Here is a 25,126-nt window from a genome sequence, read left to right on the forward strand (position 1 = left end):
GCTGAAGAAGAGTTGTGAATGTAATTTGTTTTAAACTGTTTTTAATAATGTATATTATATTGTTGTGACCCGCCCTAGAACCTACTGGTGAAGGGCAGGTAATAAATTTAACAACAATAAAAAAAAATAGTTAAGCAATGGAGTGATCAGTGCCATGATGGATCTAATTAAGACACCAACCACCACAATTAAACTAATTTCAATTAAGAATTCCTGACTCACATGGGAGGAGTCTCCCACATTGCCCAGGGCTTTTGATATTCCATAACTTGAGGAGCAGGAGCTGCTCCCACAATACAAAAGTGATGTCAGAAGGGGACATGTATCAAGCTAACTTACAAAACAATCTGTATGTATAAGCATGGACACTCTCATTTTAGTTCAGTCAGGTTTTTTTTAAACACAGGTACTTGACATACAATTGATCTAAATGTCACCCTTTCCCTGTCAATTTATATTTCTCATCCAGTTGTAGAGATGAAAGCTCACTTCATGATAATGCATCTTCAGCAGCTAAGATGCTTGCATCTTTGCCATCCATCATCTGCGGCTGAAAGACTGCAAGTGTCATTTTGGAAGATGAAGGAATTGCAGTCATTAGCAATAGGAATAGTGATGTATTGCATTCTCAATCTAGTGTCCTTCTAGGAAGGATTAATATAGCCATATTATACCACCACACAGACATCACAATTTATTTATTTTTATAACTGGAACAAAAATATAGATTTTTGCATGTTTTCATTTGTCTATATTATACTATCTCTCTCTATCAGTCTTGTCACCAGTAGAGTCCCCTTTTCTCTTTCAAAAAGATCAGCCCTCCTTCAACTATAGCATATCGCCGCCGCCGCCCCCAATTAACCACATGGAAACAGATTTTTAAAACCCTAAAAGGTTTCATGCTACATTTCAATATTTCATTGACTAAAAGTCAGGGCAGTGGGATTTTGTTGTATGCCTTTCAGGAATCTGAAGGCACTGCAGCCTAGGAGAAGCTTGAACTCACCAAACCTTGGATATCCACAGCATAAAAATGGGTAATCTCAGATTTAAAGAGTGGGTGATCTTGTTCATATGAAAGAAAACATTTAACAACTGATACATTGCCCAAATGATTTAGAAACAGTGAGGCAGAACAGCAGCCATAAAAAGGATTAAGTTGTTGTTAATACTCGCCAACAATGGGAGAAACACAGCATGAAGCTATAAATCTGAAGTGCGTCCAAAAGCTGCAATTCATGCAGATAGCATATTTACACAGAGGATAGAAAAGAGAGCAGGTGGCGCCCATGCTATAGCACAGTTCAACTATGTAGCTGGCTCCCCTATCTAGACCCAATCCTAAAAAAAATCAAATAAGAACCCTTAATATTATTGTCTTGTACAACTGATGCCATCTTCAAATGTTGCAATTATAGTATTTTGCATTAAGTCTGCTGAAAATCCATCATCTTGCCTATCCTGTGTTACTGATCAGAAGCGTCTACAGAAGCACCATAAGAAAATGCTCACCCTTGGGTTTTGGACAGATACTCAATTCAATGCAAGCCAATTCCAAAGCCTTGGAGCAGCCACCAAGAACACATCTTAGGCTTGGCTCAGTAAAGTCACGGTTTACTTAGCTGTTTAGAATAGTGTTGCGATGATATTTTCAGCCAATTTTTGTAGCCGTTTGTTGGGAATATGTTGCAAAGAAAAGAAAAGGAGTTGGACAGGTGAACTCTGATCACATAGGGAGGGGTCATCTTTTAGCTCTTACCTTCATTACATTCAAAAACGGTAAGTTTAGTTTAGTTTATTGCTCATTTATATACCATTTTTTGGCCAAAAGGCCCCCAAAGTGGTGAACAACATATTAAAACATATTACAAAAAAAGAGGGGGAAAAAGAAATTACATAAGAAATAACCAGTAAAAAATATACAGTAAAAATACAATACAACAAGAACAATGCAAATACAATGCAACAAGAACAAAGTAAAAAAAACTGCAACAAAAACAATGTTTTCTTTATTTTCAAATGATGCACACAGTTACCACAGCAGACGTAGTCTTAGGAGAGACAGTCCTTCTTTTCTCGGAAGCGCATAATGTCGTCGGCCAAGTTGTGATAAGGAACTGGATCTGGCCAGTGAATCAAATCCTTACCTGCCCCACCCTCTGGGTCAACTTTCACATAAGGGCAGGGTACTCTGCCTGCCATTGTGGCATCAGATGACCCTTTTTCCTTTGCCCATGTTGTTTGAAATAAAGCCATGCAGGCAAAGGCACAATGCTTTACAAGCACCAATGATCAACTGATCAGCAATGCCTGCAAACCCTGCTTTTGGCAGGAAGATGAGCATTTATTTATTGACGGTTTTACTGATGTTGTGTTCTTACATATACCACCTTGCTGTATTTTTATTAAAGTGCAGTCTATAAATATTTAAATAATCACTTTTCAGGTTTCGATTAGGGATACAATGAAGACTTAGTATTCAGTTATCAAAGAAAAGGTTGTAAATCCATAGCTGGAGAAGGGTAACAAATAAATCAACACGCTTCCAAACACGTTATCTCAGATCCACCTCAACAGCAAAAAAAAAAAGGAGAGGGTGGGTGGCTTGTTGCTCAAGATATTGCACAATTAAGTCAATAGCACAGAATTGACTTAATTGTGAATTAAGGAAGGGAAGGAAGTCAAATAGCCAAGTCTAGCACTTTTGAATTAGAAACATATAGTCATGGAGGATAACACTATCAATGGCTACTAACAACAATAACTATGTTCTACCTCTACTACTGGAGGCAGTATGCCTTTGATACAAGTTGCTGGGAATCTGGCATGATTTAGCACGCTCTTCTTATGTTCTTATGATGCAACCTAACACACACACACCAGACATTTAGAAAATTCTGATCTTGTGAAAATGATTATATCCTTTTTTCTTCTTTTTTTAGTGAATGTGTTTGAATATGCAACATCATTGTGCTGTAAACATCCACACAAACGAGTATTTCACACATCCTTACTTTACATTAAATTTGTCTAGACTTCTAAAACACCTCTCCCGGATATTAACAAGATGCCTGGCAGATCTTAGCATCCAATGTCCAAAATTCTATATATTTCAGTACACACACAAGAATACAAATATCATAAATGACTTTTGAACCCCTTATCAGGCCAAAAGAATGTCACTGTAATTCTAACAAGTTCTACTTTATAGGATGAAAATCATAGTACTGAAAGTGGAAGTGGAATAGGACACTCACCAATGCTAATTTCATCGTCTGTTTCAGCATCTCCAATGCACTCAAATTGAAAATCTTGAAGTGACTGGGAAAATTTTTGTACTGCCATTGATAAATCTGTAAAATAAAAGATCTAAAATTATCAAAGTGGACATTATGGAGGTTATACTTGGACTACACATTTTTATTAGTTTATTCCCCTGGATCCTGGTACAACCAAAAACAAAGCATTGATTACATAATTCAAGGCACTGGTGTACTTACTGGGGGGGGGAATCAGATGAATCTGACATTCTATAGACTTGAATCCAGACGCACAGCTGCTTGGGGACCCATCAAAAGAAAATAATTACTGTGGACCAATCCAATGCAAGTATAAAGACTTGCAGGTGTCATTTCATGCTAGTTCTACTCATAGCAGATCCATTGAAGGTAACAGACACAACTAACTTAGGTTCATTAATTTCAGCGGGTCTACTCTGGGTAGAACTTAGTTGAATACCACCCTGCAAATGCAATTAAAGGATGCACAGACGACACTGACAGAAGGATTGTGCGGGAACACATTCCAAACTTCTTTGATGTAGGCATATATAAACATGTGCACAAAAAAACAAAACCATGACAGCAGAAAGGTAAGACCATCTTTGCTGTATATCCTGCAAGACCTGCTCCTTGCTTTGCTGGCCTATTCCCACCTGGCCTGGGAGGGCAGGGCCCTGACCATCTACAGAAATTGCTGCTGCTGGTGAAGGGGCCAGAGATTATCTTGCTATTAGTCCAGAAAAACCTCCTGCTAAGGATACCTGGAAACTATCGGGCTGAGGTGCTTAACAGTTCTTGTTGGGTCAAGATATAATTTTGGAGATGCATAATTTTTATTGTTACTAGGATTATGTTTTTGTGCTTTTATGTTTAGATTTTATTTTGAATTATGCAAGGATTATTTAATTTTATTGTATATTTATTGAGATGTTTTCATTAGTTTATTGTTTATTACATAAATTCTGTTTTATGTTGTAACAGTTAGAGTAAATTTTGTCATTTTAAAAAATGTAACCCGCCTTCAGCAAGGTTTAACTATGGAAAAGATGATGATGATAAGTCAAAGACACACTTTTTTAAACAGATCATTAAATGTGCAATCTTACACTTTTTTTGTTCTCAAAGCACAAGGCTGCAAATTCATACAAATGTTATATATCTACGAAGTGTGTTCGCTGCAAGTCCTCAAGAACAGATTGAAAACTGAATTACGATTATTGAAAACAGAAGCTCATCTGGCACACTTCTTGATGGATTGAGCTACTGTACTTTCTCTTAATATTTTACTTCATATATGTTTTTTATTAGAAAACACATTGAGTTAAACACACTCTTGGTGAATGTCCCACAGACTTGGTGGATGCTTCTTATTCCTAGATGTACAAAAACACCAGACAGGGCTTAGCAAAAACCATTATCCTTTTTTCCAGGAAAACATGGGGTTTCTCAGTAAGTAAGTGGGTTTCTGCTGGGAGGAAGGGCGGGATATAAATCAAATAATAAATAAAATAATAAAATAAATAAGAAAGAAAACAAATCAGTGAAATATTATAAAAGTTTTCCTGAAAGGCAGATTGCCCACTATCACCACTAACCTATATCTGTGAAGCACAGCCATATTCTATCAGATAGAATAGCTGGTATCTGACAGAAAGGAGAGGTGGAGTTTAGTATTATCTGTATACCAAAAACACTGTACCAAATGACCTTCCCCAACAATTCCATGGGGCCAAACAGTAGCCCCCAGAATCTGCTCTTGGCACCTGTCCTCCAGGAAAAAACAGAACCACTGCAAAACAGTGTCCTCTAAACTCATCCCTGTCTGGAGGCCCAGAAAAATATCATGATTGATAATATTGAAAACTGCTGAGAGATCCAGAAGAAGCAAGAGTAACACTCTCCCTGTCCAGTTCTTGCGGTAGATTGCCCCAGTAGACTAAGGTAGACTTGTCCAAAATCCAGGCGAGAAGCTAGACTGAAATCGATAAAAGATAATCCATTTAATCTAGGAATACAATAGGGCCCCGCTTACTGGCGCTTCGCTTCCCGGCGTTCTGCTAATGCGGCGGCTTTCATTCCCCGTTTTAAAGCCGATTTTGCGCTTTTTTTTATCATTAATTTTTATTCAAATTTTCAAAAACAAAACAAACAAAACAAATTAATAACTATTACAATAAAAACTATTGACTTCCGATTTGTCATAGATTAGCTATAAGTCTATAATATATAACAAACCTGTCTCTTAATAAAATTATACAATCACCTTCCTCCAGTGGTTATCTTAATTGGTATCAAATCTCATTAACATCATTTTATTCTTTCCACAAAAAGTCAAAGAGAAGTTTCTAATCCTTGAGATATATATCCATCAATTTTTCTACAAATAGACATGTCAATTAATCCATCTCTTCAGGTCTACTAAGTCCAGTAATTTCAATAGCTCTTCTCCCATTCTCCCATTATCAGTATTGATTCCATCTTCCATCTTCCATCTTTGCACACCCAATAATCTTGGTCTTGCTGCCATAGTCATATAATAAGAGTCTGATAGGGATTTCTTTCATCACAGATATTTTCTTGCCATCAATTCTGAATGTATTACTGAAATGTTGTTGTAAAGTTGTATCTCTGTTCCTCTTTTTTACAGAATGCACTAACACATCTCTTGAGAGTTTTTCCATTGTCACATATCTGGAATTTATTCTATAAACTTTCTCTATTTCAAGTTCCATCAAATCCTTCCAATCCAGGAATTTTTTCGAGTCGTTGATATCTTTATCTCTAATCTCTTCACCAATTCCTTCAGGGACAGCGCTGAATTCCAAACAGTAATATTTGTCTTTAGGATCCATCACAACCATAAAATCCAAATCTTTTTCCAGGTCCATATTTGATAAATCTATTCCAATCTCCAGGGCTTGAACCTTCCCTTTGATCTTTCTTTCATCTTCTTTTTCTTGTCCAGTTATAGGATCCTGAATTTCTTTCAGCTCCTGTCTCATTTTGCCAAATCCAATTTTCATCTCTTGTCTGTTCTGTCCCAGCTCTTGTTTCGTTAACTTAATCTCATTCATTATTTTCTGAAACATATTTAGAGAGAGAACCCCTTCCTGAACATCCAGGATCTCAGCCACCTTCTTGATTGTCATTCTTAAAACCAAAAGAACAAAACCCCTTCAATTCCAATATAGTCACTATTCTCAAGCAAAGAACAGTTTATTTCTTTTTCCAGTCACAAATGAGTTAATCTTCCAAGCCAGATGACATCACCCTCTAGACAGCACGAACTGCCTTATCTCTTATATGTCCAAAACAAATTTAGTTCACAGCGTCCAAATGATTAGTGGCATAAGGAATAAGCAGATTCGCCAAAAAAAAAGTAGACCAGAAAAAATAGTCCCAGACATATAATACTCAAATATCAGATAAATCAAATTTTCTCTTCAAATCAGATGCCTCTCATCCGTTTATATCTTTAAAATGCTCAATTCCATGCCAGCTTTTTGCAATAAAAAACAAAGATAGGCTATTTCAATTTTCTTCCTCCTTAATTCCGTATGTAAAAGAGAAAGTTATAACTCATCCAGGGCTTCTTTGTTGCTGACTCTTTGACAAATCTCTTTTGCAGTAACGATAACAAAATGATGATAATAGAGAGGAGGATGCTTGCCTGTTAATTTCCATTTTTCTTTGAAGAAAAAAAAAAGTCTCGCTTAATCAGTTAGAGCCTGTTTGTAATCCCTGGCTCCGTCCGATGCTGTTGGCTACCTTCCTTCATAGGCGATTCCAATGAATTCCAGTCCAACAAACACCACGGAACTTCTGTGGGTAATCTCTAAGTTTCTCCCTTGCCTGGGAGAAAAATTTCCCAGTCAAAAAAACTCTTCTGACTGGTTTTAAAACTGAAAAAGCTTCCTCTGAGACGAGAGCTCATCTAGAGGCAAGCACAGGCGGAGCGATCCTCCTGGGAAGTCCCCGATTTTGCGCTTTTGCAGCATTTTGCGGCGTTTTCACGCAACGCGCCCCATTATACTCAATGGGGTTCCGCTTTACAGTGATTTCCGCTTTACGGCGGGGGTCCGGAACGGAACCTGCCGTATAAGCAGGGCCCGCCTGTACTTGGAATTGGGTGACCACGCCACATACACACACACACCCTGCCCCCAAGTGGTAGTTATTAAAATACATTTTATCCTCTTTCTGAAAAAAGTTGACAAGACTGGGACTCTACCAAGCACACATATTACACACATACTGAATAGAGCTGGGCATGAATTTTGCTAAAATCAAATCTGGCACCCAAGATTCCCCATAGTTTGCACATTTGCTATCTTTCAGCAGCGTGCACTTGGGATTTCAGTACTTACGACCTGCAGCATTTTGCAAAGTGGTTGTGCTTGCCACAGTTGTAACAGAACTTCCCAAATGCAGCACACTGTTTCTGATCATGCTGCCTGACAATTTGTGCAAGCTTGGCTCGAGCCTCTGTTTCCTTTCCCGGGAGCTTTGTTAGTGGCTGTTACACTCTCTGATCTGGCTTCTGCTGTCCCTGTTGCTGCTTGCTTAGTACACAGACACTCTCTTCAGCTGGCCTTAGTTCTTTCACTTGGGATCTCACTACCTCTGCTGCTCTACATATTTTGAGAGTTTTTTCTACTGTGAGATCTTCATGCAACAGCGTTTCCCTTACTGCATTCTCCCTAATGCCACAAATAATCCTGTCTCTGATCAGGTCTTGCTAAGGGTTTTTAGCTCTGTAGCATGCTGCTCTATACTTTCATCCATTTTCTGCATGCACGTAAAGAATCAATGCCTTTCAAAGGTTTCAATGCTCCTCAAATTTTGCCGTTACTGCTCTGAACTTCATGTTTTCTCCCTCTGCAGACTGGAAGTTATTGTAAATTTCCAATGCTTCCTCCCCCACCACATGTAACAGTATTGCTGCTCTGAACTTCATGTTTTCTCCCTCTGCAGACTGGAAGTTATTGTATATCTCCAATGCTTCCTCCCCTACCACATGTAACAGTATTGATGATTTTACTGTATTAGGTTCCCTTCAGCCCCTGTGGCTGCCAGACAGAGTTCAAATCTTTGCTTTGATTTTCTCCAGTTTTCTGTAATATTTTCAGGCTTGATGGAGGTTGTAAAAGTTCCATAATGACCTTTGTGCTGAGGAAGCTAGTGGTTCTTCTGCTGTTAAATTCAGACCAGGCCTCAGGCCTCTGGGAGGGGTCCTTCTTTCCTACAGCACTCAGCTGCCCCAAAGCAGATGAAAGCTACACACTGTTTCAGAAGCCTTGCAGCCTTCCACTACTGACACCATGTAATATGTTTGGGTTCGATAAATAGAGCCAACAGTTAACAAATTAGTTTTATTACATAGTAGATACAGTAGGGCCCCGCATTACAGCGTTCTGCTTTAAGGCGTTCTGCTGATGCAGTGCCTTTCATTTTCAATTTTAAAGGGTTTTTTCCCCCTTTTGCGCCATTTTCGCGTGACACAGCCCATTAAAGTCAATGGGGTTCCGCTTTACGGCGTTTTCCGCTTTACGGCGGGGGTCTGGAACGGAACCCGCCATATAAGCGGGACCCTACTGTACAACAACACTGCATTTTCCCCTCAAGCGCCTTCAGTCAGACAGGCTCCACCCCCCACCCCATTCTTCACGGATCATCTCTAAACTCCCATCCCAATGTTTCTTGTAAGGAAATGTCTCTAAATTACTCCATAGTTCGCACTTACTATAATTTGCACATTTGCTATCTTTGCAGATCAGTCCTGAATGCTGCAAACTTGCACGGCTTTTCCCAGCTCTGGGTTTTTTTAAAAACCACGTTGACTATAACAATAATATTGCCGTTGTATTCCCTATGCTGCGTTGCTGTAGTAAGTGAAACTGACCGACATGGGTCCCTAGTGCGGAAAGAACTGCACAATTATGTTTTAATAACATTGCTATATAGTCTGGGAATAGCTGCACCGCATTCTAGAATCTATCACTTCTGGTCCAATAAGCTCTGCACAGATGTGTGGGTGGATGTGTTTTAAAATTAGATATCTGGAAGTGCCAGTTTGGTTTAATATCACTCAACATTCCCTTTGTACTGTTTAAAATACATCTACAAATCAAGCTTCTTAAAATGCCAATTTAAATATATCCCTATTCCAGACATACTTGTTATTATACAGCCACAAGAGTAGCTATATACTATAGCCAGTATGGATTTTTCACATTCCACAGTGTTAAACTGAAAATACCCCCATGCCATTCCGATGTTTCCCATAAGCTCATTTCAAAGCAACATCTTCCAAAACTTATAGCCCTGAACTCAGAAACGCTTGCTTAACAACCCTCTACGTTTTCATGGTGATACACAAAACACTCAGACAGAATGGAGAGTTCAAAGTGTAAATCAAGAGGAAAAAAATCCAGACCCCTGTTGGACTTTTTTCTGTCAGTGGTGTCATAATTTGTTGAAATTAATTAAAAATCAGCCATGTTCACAGAGTACCTGTAATCCTTTAACTTGACCTTGCCCCATACTCTGACCTTCATCTTCTGCAGTTTAAAAGTTAAAAAAAAGCATGGTTGATTTTTAATTACTTTAGGAAAATTAACACTGGAGTCTATGACAGCACAGGCATGCTCAGTAAGAACCAACTGTCAGGGTTCTAAAAGCCAGTCTAACAGCTGTTTGGCTTGGATAATTGGGGCCACATCCACACCAAACATTTTTTCCACTTTAAACAGTCATAACTTCCCAAAAAAATCCTAGTAAGTGTACTTTTGTGAATGATACTGATAGCTGTTAGGAAACTCCTATTCCTGACAGAGCTCCAGTGGCCAGAGTAGTTTAACAATGAAGCCCCTCTTCCTAGAGAATTCTGTGGGTTGTAGTTTTTTGTGTGTAAATTATGCAAAGTGTTGCTATACTTCACATATTGACAGAAAGAGAAGCAAAAGAAAATAATTTACCATAGGAAACTTCACTAAAATTGCAAAGTACATCAAACATATTTAAAGTGAATATCTGAACTACATCAACTGTTTTAATATTGTTGCTTCCTCCCTGCTACAAGGTCAGCACAGCACATATCTTGTTTCTGTTAGGCTGATTGCAGGTGTTGCCACCACTCAAATTCTTCCAAGTTACACAGGAACTGGATTGGACTGTGAAAGAACAACCCAAATTGTGTATGCATTTTTACAAATTTGTAGGGCAGTATATCTCAGAGAGGTAAGATTTCCTGCTCCCCTAATATATTCACTATAGCTGCCCAATCTCCCTGCTTTTTGAAGTTTGATAGAAACTGTTGGCTATACAGTAGGGCCCCGCTCATACAGCGGGTTACGTTCCAGACCCCCGCTGTAAAGCGAAAACCGCTGTAAAGCAGATCCCATTGACTTACATTGACCAAAATGGCGCCTGGCAGCAAAAATCCTCCATAGAAGTGGAACAAGTGGTATAAAGCAGGGCCTTTCTACAATTCACAACCACTGTATTAGCGGAACGCTGTAAAGCGAAGCGCTGTAAAGCGGGGCCCTACTGTAGATAAGTTCTTAAAACTGCAAGGTTTTTTTGCCTATTAGTGAACAGTGCTATAGCTGCTGTTTGTTCCAATGTTTTTTGAAGCAAACTGTAGCAGACTGTGCACACCACCAATCACATCTCACTGTTTTCTGGAGGCTTTTTCCCGTCCACACTAATTATGGAACATGTTTGGATTGAGAACTGTGGCTGTAGTCACATCCCTTCTGTTCCCTCCAACCAGTAAATATCAGAGTTATGACAGCCCTTTTGCAGTTTTTTCTTGGGGGGGGAGTATTTAAAATCTGGCACTGTGGAATTCTGTTCATGAGGGAGATTAGACGGGATGAACTTCTCAAATTCACTGTTTTGGTCTGAGCTATAGGTAACCTCCTGTTAAACAAAGGCTGATAATGAAGGAAAGGCAAGAAATGAGTCGTTCCCACCACACACCCCAAACACCAAACAAAGTGCAGGAAATTGCTACACATGGCAACCATTTTGTCCTGGCACCCACAGCACTTTTAGCAAGGTATGACTACCAGCATATCTATCTATCTATCTATCTATCTATCTATCTATCTATCTATCTATCTATCTATCTATCTATCTATCTATCTATCTATCTATCTATCTATCTATCTATCTATCTATCTATCGCACTTCTCCCATAAATCCCAAACATTATAACCAGCAATTGGATGGAAGCAACACTGCTTTGGAGATTATGCCTCCCATTTCAAAGCCTCAGCCTACAGACAGCTTGATGAGTCAAGTTAGAAACATATGGCATATGAGGGATTTATAAACGGAAATGTTTTCATGGCTGTAAAACACCACAACCCACTTGTTACACAAAATACTGAGAGAGATGAAGGCACTACGAAAAACAGATCCCTCTGTAATGATGACTTTTAAAGAAGTGGTTTTCAAAAACATCCTGCTTTCAGAGAACTCTTTTTTCGCATCAGCTCCTGCAAGTCTGCTACAGAATCCTAGAATATTGAATATTCTGGGGCATGTTCTATGGCACCCACTCAATTTATGAAGGGCGCTATCCATGCCTGATGGCTTCACTGCAGTTCCACATGAACCAAGAACTGAACCTAACACTTTGTTATAGCTGCAAATTATACAAGGAAGGTATCAGTAGTGGAGAAGAATATGGCTTTCAGGGCATTGTGTTCGCCACTACAAATTGTCTAATGGAGAAGCTTGTAGATATAATCTGAAAACCAATGGTGTACAATAAACCCAAAACTTTAAAACATACAACCCACTGAGGAAGGATGAAGGACACTAAGAGATCCTTTTCAAGTAAAATGGCGCCCTTCTACTGCATATCATCCCTTTCACATGGACTAGGAACCTAGGAAGCTGCCTTAAAACAACTCAAACCCAGAGCTTGGAAACGTTACTTTTTTGAACGTGGCCATGCTGGCTGGGGCTGATGGGAGCTGTAGTTCAAAAAAGTAAATTTTCCAAGCTCTGGTTAAACTACTGGTCTATCTAGTTCAGTACTGTCTACACTGACTGTCAACAGCTCTTTAGGGTTTCAGACCACAAGTCTTTCCCATCCTCCCTGGAGATACAGGCCAATGACACCAGAACCATCTGTATGCAAAGCAGATGCTCTAGCACTGAGCTACAGCCCGTCCCATTTTGTCCTAATCTGAGATGTGGCTTGCTGGACTGCACCTCCGCCTTTCATTTACGTTGGTCAGGGAAGCTCTAGTTACCAGATTTCTTGCTTCTCAGCCAAGAAATCAAAGAGAAACCAGTTTGGTACTTAATAAAAAAAGCAGTACATACACTGCAGCCATAGGTAAAGCACTGTTCTCCATTTCCCCCTTAAGCTATCCCCAGGTTCCCAAACATCCTTAATCTTGTTTAATTAAGGTTGGCAGAGAAGGTGCCAACAATGAAGCTTGCCTCAAAGTCACGTCCTCCACCATGGAAGCTTGGTGGACTTCCTCCTACACCAATCCAACCTATGTCTATTTTTTGGAAAGTTGTCTGTCTGTTCTCTATGCATTCAGACACCTCTTAAGATACTGTCACCACATTTGGTATTTGAATCAAAATGGTGGACTAAGCTTTCAAAATTGCACCAACTTGGTCATCTTTTAAGATATCCTAACCAAATTTGCCTTGATGGTTCCTCAGACTGAGGAGCAGGGTTTGGTCTTTGGCTACAACTAATGTCATTTTGAATCAAGGTGGTGTACTGAATCTTTCAAACTTATTTTAATCACAGATTGCAAAACTGCACTGATTTTTTAGTTTCTTAGAATTCCTAAGTAACACTGGATAAGAAACTGCTAGTAGTTTTCTACATGTATATGCTGCCTTTCTGTCACGGGATGCTCAAAAAACTACTTCAAAATTCAATAATAAAGAGAGCAGAGCAGCAGAAAACAATCCACAAGAACTTGATGGCAGTTATCTTTTCCGTAAGAACAGAGCATTTTTGGCAGGAAAATAGCCCAATGGGCAAAGGATGAGAACCCCCTCCTGTGGACATTTTCCCTAAAATTTGCAGCTTCAGCAGTTGTATGATATAAAACATGGAGTTCTCCACTTAGCTGTGCTGCAATGCTAACAGTATAAAAAGCGGGTGAAATAATGTACTTCATAAATAAAGGAGGACAGGACAGTCAACTAATATGGGGTGGTTGCGCTTTGAATCCTGGCATCTCTTATCCCCACCATAACCACCACACATGGGAAATAAAACTTGGGACTTTAAGCTACCTGACCAACCACAAGACAGAAAAACTATATCAATAATCAGAAATACACTGAAGGAACAAGTGAGCCCAGCTAAGAACTACTCTACTCCCAACAGCTGCTGTGCCTGATACAGTCAATTTCGTTCTAAATAGAACATGCCACAGTGGGACATCTTTTTTCCGCAGCTAAGGTTGTAAACGTGCCAGCTGGTAAAGCAATTACGCTTAGCGAGGCCTGAAAGAATTAAAATGGCATCAAAATATGAATTTTTAGAAGTCATTACTGGGCATTTCTCAACCTGTTTTATACCAATAAAAGATGCAAAAAAAAAATCAGGCTCCATTAGTACAATGCTGATCAGGAATAGTGAGGGGATGTTGAGCTGCAACAGGTCTCTTCATCCCACTCTATTGCCACCATGCCATTTGTTTTCATTTTTAATAGCGTTGGAAGTTGCTTGGCGATCTTCCAGTAAGAAGTGACTAATGAATCAAATAACAATAACAATTACAATTACTATTATTATTATATCCTGCCCTTCCTCCTAGTAGGAGCCCAGGGCAACAATAATGATGATGATTTCTGTTCACTAACAGGCAAAAAACCTTGCAGTTTAAAAATGTACCTATAGCCAACAGATATTTCTATCTAACTTCAACATGCAAGGAAACTGAGCAGCTATAGTGAATGCACCAGGGGAGCAGGAGACCTGACCTCCTTAGTACTGTCCTACAAATTTGTCAAAACGCAAACAATTTGGGTGTTCAAGGCTTGCTTTGCCTTGGCACTTAGTAGGTGAGGTTATGTTGTTGTTGTCAGAGGGGGGAAAAGAGAGAATTCTTGTTTGGCAGGCATCATAAGTGGGGATGGGGGTGGGAAGAATCAGGTTTCTTTTTTATTGTCAGGGTAGGAGGGAGAGATTAGTGGTGGCAAACTGCCCCAAGAATGGAATGGGCTGGGCTGGACCTTTAACATTTATTTTTATGTATTTAAAATATCTGAATATTTGACATGGGCTTATGCAAGATATAGCTGCTATAGCACAGTGGGGAGGAGAGCCTGACTAGGAGTCCAGAGTCTAAGAGTTCAAATCCCCGCTCATCTCTCCTGGGTGTCAAGGGCCAGCTAAAGATCACCCCCACAGTGAGTGGCTCAGGGGTTACATGCCCTGCTACCTGTGCAGCCGTGGGCGAGCTGCATAGTTCCAAGGAGCCCATTGCTCCCCAGCTGGCAGTTGCATACAAGGAAGGGGCTGGCTTGTGCAGCTGTGGCAAGCTGAGCAGGCCCTAGCCAGCTGGGGAGAACTAGCCTCAGAGGGAGGCAATGGTAAACCCCCTATGAATACCGCTTACCATGAAAACCCTATGCATAGGGTCGCCATAAGTTGGGATCGACTTGAAGGCAGTCCATTTCCATTTTTTATGTAAGATAATTAACTCTCATTAGCGATAAGAACAAAAAACCTTCCAGAGGACCAGGTGTTTGTTTTCTTTCTGAGCCTAGGACTGTCTGTCATAATGGGGTGTGGAAGAGAGCAGAAGTAGCGGAAAGTGCAGACATCCTGGCAATCCAGTCAGCAGGGCATGTGTGGGGTTGTTGCACACTTCCAGCCCCAACTTCACTTTGAGTAAGGCGGTGGAACCTGTGCAGATGTGGTTGATCAACATCATCACTTTATTGTCAGACCGTAGGTCGTCACAACAACACAATATCACAAAATCACAACCAATAATAAAACAGTAGTATAAAACAAACTTAAAACTAAGCAGTTAAAACGGCAGTATAAAACAAGCTTATAGACTAAACAAGTTACTTCTAAAAGCCTGGAAAGTATGTTTAATTCCCCTTAGCTTCCAATTCAAGCAAATATTTTGCTCTCATCCTTTGGGCCGCCAAAGCAAAAAGGGCTACCCGGTATGTAATCCAATAGTTAGTATCAGCTAAGAGTAAATGCACGATCTGGTCAACGCTAAGGGATTTTCGATAATTAATTAAAATGTTAAGAAACTTAGTTCTTGGGTGGTCGTAAAGGGGGCACTCTAAAAGATAATGAGAAAGGTCTTCCAGCTTTCCCGACTGGCATATGCATTTCCTCTGTTCCAAAGGAGTCTGAAGATAACGACCAGCTACGAGAGCGGATGGCATTGTTTGAAATCTTAAGGCAGTAAAGGCGAATCCCAGTAAAGGGATTGACAAATAGTTCGCTCTTATTGTTGCACACTTCCAGCTCCAACTTCACTTTGAGTAAGGCGGTGGAACCTGCGCAGATGTGGTTGATCAAAAGGAGAAGGACTTATGCCGCCCAGCGGAGCTTTTTGAAGTTGTGCGGGGGCTTTTACACTCTGGCCCTCACGATATTATAGAAACATCTGAACCCCGCTGCAACAAAATTGCTGGACACTTTCAAAATAAGATTGCTTGCATCCGTAGGGACTTAGACTCCGACGTTGTGACAGATGAATCCAGTGAAGTGTCCGGAGCACGGCCTTGTCCTTTATTATTGGATGAGTTTCAGTTGGTGCAGCTCGAGGAAGTGGACAAGGTGCTTGGAATGGTCCGGACAACCACGTCTGTTCTGGATCCTTGCCCATCTTGGCTAGTGAAAGCTAGCAGGGCTGGAACCACCGGCTGGGCCAAGGAAGTGGTTAATGCCTCCTTGAGAGAGGGAGTAGTCCCTAGTAGCCTCAAGGAGGCAACAGTGAGATCTCTTTTAAAGAAACCTTCCCTGGACCCAGATAATTTGAACAACTACAGACCGGTGGCGAATGTCCCCTTTTTGGGCAAGGTTTTGGAGCGGGTGGTTGCTAACCAGCTCCAGGTGCTCTTGGATGAAACCGATTATCTGGATCCATTTCAATCCGGTTTTAGGCCCAGTTTCGGCACTGAAACAGCCTTGGTCGCCCTGTATGATGACCTTTGTTGGGAGAGGGACAGAGGGAGTGTGACTTTGTTGATTCTCCTTGATCTCTCAGCGGCGTTTGATACCATCGACCATGGTATCCTTCTGGGGAGACTCGCGGAGTTGGGAGTACTGCTTGGCAGTGGTTCCGCTCCTACTTCGCGGATCGTCGCCAGAAGGTAGTGCTTGGGGAACATTACTCGACACCCTGGACTCTCCATTGTGGAGTCCCTCAGGGGTCGGTTTTGTCCCCCATGCTTTTTAACATCTACATGAAGCCTCTGGGTGCGGTCATCAGGAGTTTTGGAGTGCGTTGTCATCAGTATGCTGATGACACGCAACTCTATTTCTCCTTTTCATCTTCTTCAGGTGAGTCTGTTGATGTGCTGAACCATTGCCTGACCGCGATAATGGACTGGATGAGAGCTAATAAACTGAGACTCAATCCAGACAAGACTGAGACACTGTTGGTGAACGCCTTCCCCGCTCAGATGGTGGATGTGCATCCTGTTCTGGATGGAGTTACACTCCCCCTGAAAGAACAGGTCCGTAGTTTGGGGGTCCTTTTTGACCCTTCCTTGTCTCTTGAGGCTCAAGTGGCCTCGGTGGCACGGAACGCGTTTTACCATCTCCGTTTGGTAGCCCAACTATGCCCCTATCTGGATGGCGACGACGTCGCCTCAGTTGTTCATGCTCTGGTAACTTCGAGATTGGATTACTGTAATGTGCTCTACATAGGGCTGCCCTTGAAGACAGTTCGGAAGCTTCAGCTAGTACAGAATGTGGCAGCTAGACTATTGACGAGGACCAGTCGGTCTTCGCACGTAACTCCTGTTCTGGCTCGCCTGCACTGGCTACCTATTTGCTTCCGGGCGAGATTCAAGGTGCTGGTTATGACCTATAAAGCCTTACATGGCGTGGGACCGCAATACCTGGTGGAACGCCTCTCCCGCTATGAACCTACCCGCTCACTTCATTCAGCATCTAAGGCCCTCCTCCGGGTACCAACCCATCGTGAAGCCCGGAGGGTGGTTACTAGATCTAGGGCCTTTTCTGTGGTGGCCCCCGAGTTGTGGAATAGCCTCCCCGAAGAGGTACGCCTGGCGCCTACATTATTATCTTTCCGGCGCCAGGTAAAGACCTTCTTATGCTCCCAGGCATTTTAATCATTTTAATCTTTTTATCTTTTTAATCTTGTAATACTAATCCTTTTATCATCTTATATTTTGTTTAATTGTATTTTGTTTTCATTGTGTCTTATATGTTTGTGATTTTATTATTATGATGTATGTATTTTATCCTATTCTGTTTACCGCCCTGAGAGCTACTTGCTATGGGCGGTATATAAATGCAACAAAATAAATATAAATAATATTGAGTTAAGCAGATTCCTGCTTTTATAAAAACCAACAAACGAAGGGATACCTTGTGTGAATATCTGAGTCCTGCACCAGTGGAATCCTGGAGGAACTTGTGGAACTTCCTGCTAAAGTATTTAGAACTGATCATATGGTGTGAAAGACTCCTTTTTCTAACATTTTGCCTTTTTGTTTTCCCCACCTGCCATATCTCTTTCTCTGAGCATTTGAAGCTTACAGTTTACAGGACTGGTTCTATGTTTTTAAAAAGAAAGCCTGGAAATCTTTAGCCAATGACTATTATCCATCATCCATGAATACACTGCTCTACTTCAGGGAGGTTCTTTCTGCTTACCAGGCAATACGCCAGGCATAGTTAAAATATAACATTCCTGAATATAATACTTGTTGTGACACATAGTCTCACATATATCATGGTTAACTATACCGAGGAGGGGGTATGATTTAGCTTAATCTTATTCATTTCACTCAGAAGTAAGCCCCACTGTGTTCATTTAAACGGGTGAAGAACTGAACCCTGCTCTTCCAGGTCCTAGTCCAGCATTCTAACCATTAAGTTTATACAATTACAGGTGCTCATTTCAAATGTTTTACTTTAAAAATATATTATCAAGTTACCCAAATGTGTCTTTTCTTTTCTTTTTTACTATTCACTTGAACAGTATGAGCCAACAGCACGATGTGGCTGCGAAAAAGCCAAATGCTATTTTAGGCTGCATTAATAGAAGTATAGTTTCCAAATCGCATGAAGTATTGGTTCCCCTCTATTTGGCACTGGTTAGGCCTCATCTTGAGTACTGCGTCCATTTCTGGATACCACACTTTAAGAAGGATGCAGACAAACTGGAATGGGTTCAGAGGACGGCAACAAGGATGATCAGGGACTGGAAAACAAAGCCTTATGAGAAGAGACTGAAAAACTGGACATGTTTAGCCTTGAGGAGAGGAGACTGAGGGGAGATATGATAGCATTCTTCAAGTACTTGAAAGGTTGCCACACAGAGGAGGGCCAGTATCTCTTCCTGATCATTCCAGAATGCAGGACACAGAATAATGGGCTCAGGTTGTAGGAAACCAGACTTTGGCTGAACATTAGGAAAAGCTTCCTAACTGTTAAGAGTGGTACAACAATGGAACCAATGACCTAGGGAGATGGTGGGCTGTCTAACACTGGAGGCATTCAAGAGGCAGCTGGACAGCCACCTGTCAGGTAGGCTTTAATTTGGATTCCTGAATTGAGTAGGGGGTTGGACTCAATGGCTTTATAGGCCCATTCCAACTCTATGATTCTATGAGTTCTTTGCAGGGTTTAGAGTTGGCACTGGGGGACAGCAGCACTCTTGTGCCTTGTGTGTGGCAGGCAGAAATCAAAAGTTCATTTGGATGAACTTGAACTGAACTTTTTCATTCCTTTTTTAAAATGAACTTTCCAAGCACTACTGGTTACTAACACAATCCTCTTTATCTTATTCAGAAGTAGGTAAACCTCCACTGTGTTTTGTGGGGCTTACTCATGTGAGCAAGCATAGGACTAAAGCCTTTGTAGTGCCTTCTAAATGTGACTTTCCAGCAACTCACTCACTTTGCGTGTGTGTTTTTAAACAGGATTGGGAGAACATTACTGAAAGAGCAGAGATCTAGGTTTCTGTTTGCTACTGAGAAGGTACGACTTAACTGTGTGTGCACAAACATGACAGCAAGCATAGGACTAAAGCTCTGTTAGGTGCTCAGTATTATTAAAACTGCAATTTTTAAGTGTCCACTGTTTCTTTGCAAAGGAGAAGGATAGGGAAAGAACCAGAACAGGTGAAGGCTGCACAACTTTTCTCCCATCTGAGAAGCTACTGTGACAGCAGGAACCCCTTCTGAACCAAAGTAAGACACTTTACAGTTTAGTTAGGTGCTATTTCTAAAACTGCAATGCTTAAGTGTCCACAGTGGTTCTCAAAATTTTTGGTTCATGGCGCACTGTAAAACATAAAAACATTTCTGGTGCACTTCGTGTGCAAACTTAAAAAATATATTAATATATTTTAAACTATGAATCAAAATAACTTAATAATAATATACTTTCATAATATTCGCGGCACACCTAGCCACCTCTTGCGGCGCAACAGTGTGCCCCGGTGCACCATTTGAGAATCACTGGTCCACAGTATGTTTGCAAGGGAGAAGGATGGGGGAATAACAGCAGTTGGCCGTGACATCATTGGCCATGTCCCCATAGGAACCCCACCAAGTCTAGTGGGCACCAGTCACCACTATCATAGAGGATAAGGCTAACAATCACTACTATTTATTTATTAGGGTTATATCCTGCCCTTCCTCCCAATAGGAGTCCATGATGGCTATGCTCTGCCTCAATAATTGGAAGTGATATGCTTCCGAATACCAGTTGCTAGAAACTGCAGGAGGAGAGAGTGCTCTCGCACCGAGGTCCTGCTTGTGGGCTTCCCATAAGGATCTGGTTGGCCACTGTGAGAACAGAATGCTGGACTCGATGGTCCAATGGATTGATCAGGCAGGCTCTTCTTATGTTCTTATCTGGAGGGCACCAGATCAGTGAAGGCTGCATTAGCTCCCCACAAACCACGGTTTTCAAATCCTTATCCAAGCTTGACTCCCAACCACTCTTTCCAACACAATTTTCTGTTGAAGTGATTTAGGAAAAGGCATACTATTTTATGGAGCACAGCTCTCTTCCCATCCAACCTATCTTTTCCTTGCACAACTTAACCATTTTATTGTTTTGAGCTTTAAACAATTTCCTTTCCCAAGATAAAGCTGGCTATTATTCATGGCGTGCATCTTCTCCCTCTCACCAATTTCCTCAGAGTGTTAACGATTCATTTTAACTGGGTATAAAAACAGGGTTTCTGGCATTTAAAATGTAAGTTAGACACAAGCAGCTTCCCTTCCCCCACCAAAAAACACTGACTGCTTGCTAGTTATTGCCAAGAGAAGTCAGCTAGTCAAAGGGGAAAACCCACGCTGTCACAGAACCAAACATGTCCTTCCAAAAAATGCAAAGGCAAAAGGCCCTTTAGCTGCACCAACAGACCATTTGTTGTCTTCTTCAATGAATGCTCTCTCACATATTTGCTCAATGCATTGCATTTTTGTCATGTGCCAGCTTGCAAGCTGTGGAACAATCATGAGACACAATATGCCATTTGGGGATGACTTCTTTCCTCAATTTAAGGATGCAAACCAGTGCTGTTCCCAAGATAAAGAAGTGAATTGGAAGTGGGGGCAGAGGAGGATTTATAAATAGTCGACAAAACTATTCCTCATCTTCCATACATTGAAAGTCACTGAATAAAAGGAAGCAAAAAAAGTGACCCTGTGCGATTCCACTCTCCCTCTTCTTAGGTCCATATATTAGTGTACATCAGCTACTAATATACATAGTGAAAAATGTTGTTGTTATGTGCCTTCAAGTCAATTACGACTTATGGCGGCCCTATGAATCAGTGACCTCCAACAGCATCTGTCATGAACCACCCTGTTCAGATCTTGTAAGTTCAGGTCTGTGGCTTCCTTTATGGAATCAATCCATCTCTTGTTTGGCCTTCCTCTTTTTCTACTCCCTTCTGTTTTCCCCAGCATTATTGTCTTTTCTAGGGAATAGTTAAATCAGCGTTCACCAGCCTGGTGCCTTCCAGATATTTTGGACTATAACTCCCATTAGCCTCAACCAGCAGAGCCATTGTAGTCCAAAACAACAGGAGGGCATCAGGCTGGCAAAGCCTGATTTAACTACAGTAGGGCCCCACTTTTCGGCGGTGTTCCGCTAATACGGCAGCTTTCACTTAGAGTGAGGCCCCACTCATACAGCGCTTGTTCCACTTTTACGGCGTTTTTCAGGCGTTGGGCGCCATTCTATTGAATGTTCTGCTTTTCAGCGGGTTTCTGGAACGTAACCCACCATACGAGTGGGGCCCTATTGTATTCCCATTTTCCCTATGTGTACTAGTGGCTCATGTACACTAATATATGGACCTAACAAGCATATACTTAATATCTGGCTTTTTACTGCCATGATTTCAACTTTTGTCCATCATTAACAAGCTAGACAATATTGGTAGTTCACAAGACTTTGCAGACTACTTTAAAAAAAATTAGTCTCTATTGGTCTACAACCATGAAAACAGACACAGTGATGGTAACCATAAAACATAAAAATGTACAGCTGATATAAAGCAAAGCAGTCAAGATTTCCGAATTTCTCTGATGTGGTGCATCAGACTTTAGCTATGGAGATTAGATTTCAGCTTGAGCTTAAGACTGAACAAATTTTAAAATACACTCACACTAAAGGCAGCAGTAAAAAAAAACACCTGAAAACAGAATAGAATGATAAACAAGTACTATAGTCATTACATATAATAATAATAGTAGTAGCTTTCTGGGAAGTTTGGTAGCTTTCTTATTTATTACAAAATGTATATGCCACCCTTCATCAAAAGGTGTTTTACCAAATAAAAATGTAATCATCCTACTATACAAGAACTAAAAAAAAAAAAAATTCAATACAACTCATAATAAAAGCAACATTTGTTACTTTTTGCTTAACCACAGCTTGTCATGTCAAGTTATCCAAACTGATACACTTAGTTAGCTATGGCTTGTTTGAAACCATGGTTTAGCACTGGGTAGGGAATCTCTTTCATCTTGAAGGCCACATTCCAATCTGGACAGCTTTCTGGGGGCTACATACCATTGGTGGACCGGGCCAGAGGCAAAAGCGAACGGAGCAATGAATGTAAACTTTACCTTTGTACAGTAGGCCAGTTTCTTTCTAGACACACACACCTCTGTCAACCATCCAGGCAAGCAAGGCACAGAGTTCAAGGAACATTCCAACCAGGAAAAAACAAACACTCAAGCAGTGAAGCAGTGCCAGTGAGGGGTGTCTGGCCAGTGGGTGTGTGGCCTGGGGAGAGGCCTAAGGTCCAGACAGAGAGGCCTGAGGTTCCTCACCCCTGGTTTAGCATGACATCCAGACATGACCAATATTTCACATATTCAGCTGCATGTTACATAGTGTATATGCATGTACGAATCCACCCTTGCTGTGCAATACGCTTTAAGAGCAGCTCACACAATTTCCCTTAAATAAATCGAACTCTACATATTAACCCAAAAATTTCAGACTGCAGGCTTTCAACCACACCCCATAATGAAACAGGATTTTAACTCTATGAAGCAATTAATTGCCGATGGCCACTGGACAGCTGTTTGACCTCCTCTTGAACGAATGCTCCACATTGTTTTGGCTGAAGTGCTTTGAGATGGACAAACTCTATTATAGTCGAACCTTCACGACAGTGCTACGATGGGTCTGAAAAGACACGCCTTTTCTTTTACTCTGACTGCGAACTGCTCAAGAAACAAGACTTTAGTTGTCTCACGTAAAACTGGCACATCTAAACCGTAGGAAACTTTTCCTTTCTGTTCAACTCCTTTCCACTCCATAATCAAACAAAAAATGACTTTTCTCTTCTCCCAGGCATTTTAGCATGTGTTTTTAAATTGCTTTTTAAAAATGTGTTTCTAAATTTGTATATTTGTTTTTAATGTTTTTAATTGTTGTAAATCGCCCAGAGAACGTCAGCTATGGGACGGTATACAAATGCAATAAATAAATAAATAAATAAACCCTTTCCTTCCAGGGATTTCAATTTATGGTGTGCTAATAAACTCTGGACTTACTTGACCTCTGGATTTTGACAGGCTATTGTCATGAGGAAACACTTCTGGTCTATGCAAACAAGGAACTCCAAAGTGTTTCAGACATAACCCTTTCCAATTACCTGGCATCACCCACATTTCAGTAATTCCCAGTGGAATTGCAAATACCACTCAATGGACAGAAGGATCTTGCAGCTGTACATGCATTTTAGAATAATAGCCAGCCTTATTTGTTAGATTGGGCTATCATATATCCAGATGGGGCTTCAAAGTAAATAGTGGACAGATTAAAGTGGTGGGCAGATTGATGGTCACCCCACTGAGACTAATGGAATCCACTGGATTCCTGAATGCCCTGGGGGAGTTCCCAGTAAATAGAGCAGGTGACCCTGTTGAAGCCCTTGTCATGCTGTGAAACAGCATGGCGCATCGGGCTCTTGACACGGTTGTCCCAGAGCTCCCTCTCCAGCATTGGGAGCCCGGTCTGCACCTTGGTACACCAGTGAGCTAAAGGAAATGAAACAGGTTGGATGATGGCTACAGTGCAAGTGGCGAAAGACGTGCTGTGAGGCTGATCAGGCATGAGTAAAACATCATAACCCTGCCTACTGTGTGGTGGTGAGGGCGGCGAAGAAGACCCACTTCTCTGCCTCCATCGCATTTTCAAGTAGCCATCTGGTGGAACCTTTCTGTATTGTCAGGGGTCTGTTGACATCAGCTCCAGGAGGCCCACTGTGAATTGTTTGCAAGACACTTTGAGGGTAAAGTTGCTCACCTCTGTAGCAGTCTTGATGCCCCATCCACATCTACTGTTGTCCCTAATGAGGTGTCCAGTGAAACGTCTGCTGCAACTTCTTAGGAACAGTTTCAGCTGATGCGGCCTGATGAAGTGGACGAGGTGCTTGCCACGATGCAGCCAGCAACGTGTCCTCTCGGTCCTTCTCCTCCTTGGCTTATTAAAGCTTGCCGAGGGGGTTTGACCGAATGGATCCAGGATGTGGTCAATGCATCATTGTGGGAGGGAGTGGTTCCAGCCGCCCTGAAAGAGGCGGTGATCTGACCACTCCTGAAAAAGGCCACCCGGGACCCATTGGTCTGCGACAATTACCGACCGGTCGCAAATACCCCCTTCCTAGAGAGGGTGATTTGTAGGGAAGGTGATTGAGAGAGTTGTAGCGCAGCAATTGCAAGTACTCTTGGATGAAACAGATTATCTTAACCCGTTCCAGTCTGGGTTCAGGCCTGCTTTTGGGAATGAGTTGACTTTGGTCGCCCTGATGGATGACCTTTGTCAGGAGAAGGACAGGGGGAGTGCGACCCTGTTATTCTTACTTGATCTCTCAGTGGCTTTTGATACCATTGACCATGGTATCCTTCTGGGCCGACTTGGTGAGATGGGTATTGGAGGAACTGTTGTAGAGTGGTTCCGATCCTATCTCCAGGGTCGTTTTCAGACAGTAGCACTGGGTGATTGTCTTTCGGCCCCCTGGCAGTTGTGCTGTGGGGTACCGCAGGGTACCATCTTGTCCCCCATGCTGTTTAACATCTATATGAAGCCCTTGAGAGAGGTCATCAGGAGATTTGGGGCAAGGTGTCAGCAGTACACT

General features: G+C 41.4%; 1 protein-coding gene across 1 annotated transcript in view; it reads right to left on the minus strand.

Annotated features, from left to right (window-relative positions):
* Positions 1 to 25,126, minus strand: part of ARHGAP42 (Rho GTPase activating protein 42) — a 261,972-nt gene that overhangs the window by 211,726 nt on the left and 25,120 nt on the right. Inside the window, exon 2 of the mRNA XM_061628763.1 lies at positions 3,261 to 3,356. Coding sequence (XP_061484747.1) covers positions 3,261 to 3,356 — 96 coding nt within the window. The remainder of the gene's footprint in view (positions 1 to 3,260; positions 3,357 to 25,126) is intronic.

This window comes from Rhineura floridana, chromosome 5 (assembly GCF_030035675.1).
Source record: "Rhineura floridana isolate rRhiFlo1 chromosome 5, rRhiFlo1.hap2, whole genome shotgun sequence".
In the NCBI taxonomy this organism is placed as follows: Eukaryota; Metazoa; Chordata; class Lepidosauria; order Squamata; family Rhineuridae; genus Rhineura; species Rhineura floridana.